This window comes from Malurus melanocephalus, unplaced genomic scaffold, assembly GCF_030028575.1.
Source record: "Malurus melanocephalus ecotype Western Australia unplaced genomic scaffold, MMel_1.1 scaffold_44, whole genome shotgun sequence".
NCBI lineage: Eukaryota > Metazoa > Chordata > Aves > Passeriformes > Maluridae > Malurus > Malurus melanocephalus.
In genome coordinates this window covers 1091065-1098199 of record NW_026623276.1, presented here as the reverse complement: position 1 = coordinate 1098199, position 7135 = coordinate 1091065, and the positions used below count along the sequence as shown (strand labels likewise).

Genomic DNA, 7135 nt, shown 5'->3' with positions numbered 1-7135 from the left:
GTCTCGCAAAGGCACAGGCATGTGCTCAAGTTTATACATGTGAAGAATCTTACTGAACTTGGTTACAACAGGATCGGGGCCTTAGATGGGAACTGGTTCTGTTTATCAGTGCTCATAAAAAAAAAAAAAGAAAACTCACTTAAGAAATTCTGAGAACCCTAAGGGGTGGGAGGTTTTCTTTAAGGTGATGTTTGTCCATCCCCTCTCTGGAGGGCAGAGATTGTTCCTTGTGGTATACTTTGTCCTCTTTTGAATAACAATTGGCTTCTGCAACTTCCTCTGTGAAGCTCTTCCTCGACACAGTGGGATAGTTGGGGTTTTTTTTCGATGCCTTTCTTTTTCCCTCATAGCCCAAATTTTTCATTTGCTTAACTTCCATTTTATTTGTCTCAGCCTCTCTAAATACTTTGTCCTCCCCCTCAGAGTATTTCAGCATGCCTTTTTAAAGTGTCAGTAGTTTGTTTTGAAATCAGCCTTAGTCATCACTGTACTTTTACTCAAGTTGTTAACTAACGGTTGGGTGGTGAGGCTAGACTCGAGATCCTAGGTGTAATCTTCCCTGAGCTGATTACGAGAGGACCTGTAAAGTCTTTGGGCTGTGATAGAATGCAGCAGTGCATTCAATCATGTGCATGACTTCAGCTGGGAAGCCAGGAGGACAAAACAATTTTTAAAGAAGGGATGCTGATCTTGTAGTCCTTAGGTCATTAATATTTCACATTAAGTGTGAAATACTCTTTTAAGTGGTGATGTGGAAGTGGAGGACTGGGACTTTGTGTTGTTTCTCAGACCTCTCTGCTAATGAACTTGTGCTGCTTTAATTTTAGTCCTATCAAAGCAAGTTTTTTTTTTTTTTGTTTGTGTTAAATGCATTTAGGAGGAGCCATAAAATAGCCTGGCCTTAGCCTGCTTTTAATACAAAATAAATTAGTAGGTCAGCTGGGGCTACTCATCGTGTCCACAGGCCTTTATTCTGGGTGTAAATAACAGTAAGCCAATGGTCCAGTCATGGAGCATGGCCAGGARCCTTTTCAGTTGGGCCCTGTTAAAACAGGAAACCAGCAGCGAATAGGCTGATTACTAACAAGASGGAAAAACAAAGCTGGGTTGTAATCAGCAGGAATGCTTTAATGAAAACAGTGCCTTGACAGCAACAATGTGGCTCCTGCTCTAGTAAAAAATATCAGCTGGGGTAGTGCGAGATTTCTAGCCATGACTTCCTGTTGCTGCTAGCTCTGAACTGCAACAGGGAGATCTGCCACGAGTTCAGAGGGTTGATCAGCTATTTAAATGAGCTCATTTAAATGAGCAGAAGTCGTACTATACTGGGTTTCCTGCTTAACCAAAACCATCTTTGTGTCACTTAACTTAGTGTGTCAATTAATATGACACACTAAGCCAGCGGGTCAAAGGGCTGGCTCTGCTGGTGACTCATTTCTTGCTAGGTAGGTTACGGTTAGTCAGATGGCAACTTTTACTTTAGCAAAAGATCTTGTTTGAAGAGGGAGAAACATTTTTATACTGCTGGCTTGCAGGTAGTATTCTGACACTTCTTTTAGGTGAAAAAAAAAGCAACAGTTCTGGGAGAGGTTTTGCTGTCAGTTTTCTGAAATTCAGGGAGGTGTCCATGGAGTGTTTTAGTTGTGTGGTAAATCCTTTAAAAGTTACCCCAGGCTGGCTGGTGTGTATCTGGAATACTTTTTGTTATGCCATATAARCACTGCTTACAAACCATTAGACATCTACCTTTCTCACAGGACTAGTTTCTCCTCTCCTTTGCCTCCAGCCCTTGCTGTTTGCCTCTCCCTGTTTTCCAAGGTCTTGCCCTGCTGCCCATTATATTTAAAAACAAACAAAAAACCCAACCCAGTGAAGTGCTGCAACAGTTCTGGTTTCTGACAAACAAGAGCAGCGCACTTCAAAACATTGTCTGAATAGCATGGGCTAGTTTTAGCTAGTTTTAAAATTCAATTTMAAAGGGCTGAGCTGCTTTTCAGAGCTGTACTGTTGTCTGTGCAGGATCTTTGTTCCCAGAAGTGTTGCTCGTGGCTCCAGGAGCCCATGGTGCAAGRCATGTTTTCAGGTCAGGTTGCAAGCATGRCAGCACTTTCCATGAAGTGGCTTGYTGGGAATCATTTTAAAGTGAACTTTTGACATACTCTCTACCTGAATTAAGAACCTGTTTACATAATTTGGAGTTTATCTTGTGTTGGTTATTTGAATATTGTCCTATTGTTCCTGTTCCATGACTGGATAATTTATGTAGCTAATCATCAGATGAAAAATTTGGTATGCCASTTTGGTGTTTGTCAGTTACATAAATCAGCAGTTGGGAGAATGAAAACAATACCAAGTAAGTTACTGAAGTAACTGTGCCAGACAGATTGCAGATTGATCATCCTGTTGGGAATGCTTGCGTATCAAAACTGTGCATTTCAAACTGGACAACTTAAACTAAATTTAAGGATGTTGGAGCTATTCATAAATAGGGGAAGGAAAGAATAATTTACCGTGTCAGCTTTGGCTGAAGTTTGAAAGTGTGAGGAAAGGTCCTTCTCTGTTTCTCTCCCTRCCCTTCTGCCAAGTAACAAGGAAAACTTGCACATGCATACCTTCTGTCTTTCTTTGTGTGGTGGTGGGGGCTTTGGTGGCTTATTCCTTGGTTGGTTTTTTTAAAGGGCATTACTTCCTTCTGGACCTTTATTTATGGATATAACCTAGCTTTATGAGGTTTTATACTTTCACAAGTACACTTCTTGTATTTTAGGACTTACTTTGTTCCCTTAAATAATTTTTTTTAATTATGGGTGGTTGCCTACAGAAAATTTTACTTTTGACATTTGGTTGGCTTTTATTATTAAGGTTTTTAGTTTTKATGTTACAAATGAGCAAGTTTCTTCCTTTCCACCCCCTCACCCCTCCAGTCTAAGTTCAGAAGACAGAAAGATTAAGGTCTTGTTTTCCTTCTGTGGTTTCTAAAACTGCTTCTGAAAGCCAGTGTAAGTTTACTTGAAATTAGTATTAATTWGTACTAGTTGAACATAGGTACTATCTTATGTGGACTTGTGTATAGTTTGTAAGATTCCTAAAATTTCTGGTGAGTTTAACCTAGTGAGTATTTAAAGCATGGTTTGCTTTGTGTTTTACAGAGCTGGTGACTTGTGTATCCTACCAAACGAGTAGAATGGTGGCCTTTCCTAATTGTTGAATTCTTGCTCATTTGTTTGATTAACATACCATAGCTTCATGTTACTAGTAGTGTGGTGTACACGTATAAAGGGATAATCAGATTTTGAAATCTGTTCCTTCCTTTTTGTTGAAGGGAAAAGGTATGCACTCAACTTGTATATGTGGAGCCTTTATAGTAAGCATAGCACAGAACACACATTTCCACGGATAAAAATATGAGATGAAAACCACAAAGTTGAAAAAAATTGTCAGGATAAAAACTGGTGAATTTAGATGATCATGGTTCTTTGATACAGAATACAATTAAATTAGAGTCTGTTTCCTGATAAACTGGTGGACTCGTAGGCACCTGGTTCTTCCCTTTTTCTGTGCTTTTTTTTTTCCTTCATAAGTGGATCTTCTTAAGGGTGGGGAAAAACAGAGTTTCCTTTTCTTCTTTCCTTCTTCCATTAATTTYTCTTAATGGATACAATTATTCATTTCAAAATTTACAACCTGTGCCTCCCAGGGGGGAAGAATCAGCATGCTGAGAAGTAATTAAATAACCTATTGCTTGCTTGAGTTAGGTGTTTTAAGTTCTTGCTTATTGACCTTTTGCCCAGCCATTGGATAGTTATCCTTGAAAAAAAGTGCTTGATGCAGACCATAGCAAGCAAACTTGGACAATATTCTCATTAGATAGAAGCTATCTGATAACGTGCAGCAGATAAAAGGTTGCCAGGGGAACAAGAAAATGAAGGTTTGCAGAGAAGAATTCCTTTAGGAACGGATCATTGGTGCTACTTTTTGTTCAGCTGACAGAAAAGCTACAGCATGACAAGTTAATGCTGCAGGACGAATCTCCCGTACAAGGGGCTGTAACAGAAAAGAGAGTTAATGTGWTATAAAATGTCTGTGCCATACAATGCTGGAGCCGAGTAGTTTACGGATTTGGGAGGCTGATTGTTCTTGTCTTRCAATTGTAGGTGTAGTTGCAATATCAGGCAGTGAAACAGAGGATGATGACACCATGGATGTCCCACTGGATCTCTCCTCATCTGCTGGCTCAGGCAAACGGCGGAGACGTGGCAACCTGCCCAAGGAATCTGTGCAGATTCTTCGGGACTGGCTCTATGAGCACCGATACAATGCTTACCCTTCAGAGCAAGAAAAAGCGCTGTTATCCCGACAGACACACCTTTCCACACTACAGGTATTTAAAAAAGTAGTTCTCCCTTCAAAAGGAGCTGTTTTCTGTTTTAATTCACCTGGGGTCTAGTCGTGGATACAAATGTTTACACTGCATGTGAGATTTCCCTTTTTTATTGCTMCTCTCCTGCTGACGGCACTCGTAAGGAGAGATAGAGATTGTGTGTTATGATGATCTTTGTTTACTGGGAATAAAATTACTTTTCTGGGAGAAGTCATGAGTCGGAGCATGCATGCTAATGTTTTAGGGAATCGTGCCCCAAAAGACACRAAGTGTCTGCATAAGACAATTTATTGTGAGAAAAAGGTATTTATTTGTCAACAGAGGTTTTATGGTGAGGRATGCACAGCTTAACGTGTAACTCTTAGCTTCTAAAACTGCAWCTTGGGGCTCATTCCTGGAGAACATGCCCATGTATAATTATGTGGATGATCACTGCCATTAAGATCAGTGGAACAACTCATACAGGATAGAGCTACTCAAGGGTGTTAGTACAGGTATGGTGAGGCTTTTGTGTGATTAGTTAGGATTCTCATCCTGGGATTTTGCTGGCATCTGTGAGGTCCCTTGGATGCTTCATTCTCATCTCCTGTGATCATCTTTGGTGGAGCAGCTTTTGCTCTTGTTGTGGGAAGGTGGCTGCTTGAGAACTTGGGTAAACCAAGGTTTGGGTTTGGGAGCTGCTAARTAGAGAGCACTCCTGTTCACTCCTGGGCTTTATTTTTCAATRTTAATTCATTAGTGCAAATTTAATAATTTGCTATAAAGGTTTCTTAATGCAACATCACAAAGAAAAGTTCCTTTATGTAGTAAACAGAAAAAAAAAGACGTTAAACTATAAACTATCCTGTATCGCCCAGGAAACTGGTTGATATTTAAACAAGGACAAACCTAAATGAGGTAATTCGTGTTATGTCTGTCGACACAGTCAGTTGAACAAGGAAAATCAGTAACTATTTGTGGGAGGAGTGGCTCTCTTCAGAGAGAAAAGGTTTTCCTGTTGTTAATTAACCTAAGCTAGGGAACAATAGCCAATAGGTTAATGTGTGTGCACAGAGTTAAAAGCTAAACCCCTCGTTTGGACTTCAGCTGTCCCGGGGCTTTCTGTAACAGGAGCAGGGATCGGTGCTGGAGCAGGGACAGGGAAGGGCCTTGCCAGGCGTGTCACAACTTGTCAGGGCTCTGTTTTGTTGTGCAGCGAAGGAAGCTGCTCGGAGGGGTTCATTAATCTAACCATCCGCTCCAGTGGCACGTAGTTGGGAATGAATGAAGGTGGAAATTAAGATGTCATTGTATTCCCAGGTCTGCAACTGGTTTATCAATGCACGCCGCAGGCTGTTACCTGACATGCTGAGGAAGGATGGCAAAGACCCAAATCAGTTCACTATCTCGCGGCGAGGGACCAAGCTTCCCGAGGGCGGCCTGGTGGAGTCTGCCATCGGCACAAAGAACTACATTCCCCTGCTGGAGGACAGCGCCTTCCTTCCCGCTGCCGCGCCGCTCGCCAAGACTGTGTCCTCTTCCAAGCCGGCTTCCCCGGGCTCGCTGCTGGCCCGGCCCTCGGTCATTTGCCACACGACTGTGACTGCTTTGAAAGATGCCCCTTTCCACTTTTGCCAGCCGGCTGATGTAGGCCAGACCACGGACCTGCAGCAGCCCGCGGCCGGCGGCTTCACGGATAACGCCCTGTCCTGCCACGAGGACGCCTCCAAACTGGGACCTGGTGCAAACACGCAGAGTGGGCTCTTCAACACTCCTCCTCCAACACCACCAGACCTTAACCAGGATTTYAGTGGATTTCAGCTACTGGTGGATGTTGCACTCAAAAGGGCGGCAGAGATGGAGTTGCAGGCGAAACTTATGGCCTAAATCCCCTTCCTTCTCCTTCCCCGTTTTGTTTTACCAGGCAGGGATCTAACAGCTGTGTGGTTATTGCCACCCACACGATATCAAAAGACTTCACTGCATTATTATTATTTTTTTTTATTAATCTTATTTGCACAAGGGGATTGCTGAAATGAAGCTTCCTGTCACTGAGATGGTCTTCAGTGGAATATGGTCATTCCAAGAATTATAAACTTAAAAGCTACTGTAGAAAGAAAGGATTGTGTGTTTTGTTGGGTTTTTTTTAATGTTTTCTTTGTAGATTTTTCATAATGTGAGATGTTTCCCAAGATCATGTGATTTGTTTTTGTTTCTTTCAGACTGTGCAATATCTAGTAATGATATAGAGTCTTCTTATCATTCCCACGTGGAACGGAATATACCAACATGCTGTCTAAATTTTCAATTTTTTTAACAATACAAACTTTGGATGATCATGCTTTTTTCCCATAATAAAATATTTTCTTTAAAAGTAATGCATACAGAGTATTTTGTTGAATACAAGCTTTGCAGAAAACACAAATTACCCTTGAAATAAATGGAAGTGAGAAATAGTTTTGAGTTCATACTGGATTTGTTTGGTTTAGAGGGCTATGCTAGCCATTGTTGTTAACCAGATTTTTAAAAGAATGCTGAAAAGTGGGCCAGAAGWACCTGATGGTGTTCTGCTATGTTGAAATTTTTTAAAGGGAGCTATGTAGGCAACTCTCTCTAAATTTCAGACGGAAACCTTGGGCCCCTCTAAGAGTTCCAGCATTTGGCTCCTTGAAATATTTTAGGGCTGGGAAATGTGATGGCCTGTGGGGAAGATCTGAAGATAAAAGGAAGAGGCCAGAAGAGGGTTTGGGACAATTGTTCCTTGCAGATCTGTGT

General features: G+C 41.5%; 1 protein-coding gene across 2 annotated transcripts in view; it reads left to right on the top strand.

Moving 5' to 3' along the window:
- Window positions 1–6793, top strand: part of TGIF1 (TGFB induced factor homeobox 1) — a 10485-nt gene extending 3692 nt beyond the window's left edge. The window contains exons 2-3 of one of the 2 annotated variants that reach the window (XM_057364897.1): window positions 4155–4381; window positions 5681–6793. In XM_057364897.1, the coding sequence (XP_057220880.1) occupies window positions 4199–4381; window positions 5681–6247 (750 nt within the window). In that variant the 5' untranslated portion in view covers window positions 4155–4198 and the 3' untranslated portion in view covers window positions 6248–6793. The remainder of the gene's footprint in view (window positions 1–4154; window positions 4382–5680) is intronic. The other variant, XM_057364896.1, reaches the window with a different exon arrangement.
- The last annotated feature ends 342 nt before the right edge of the window (window positions 6794–7135 follow it).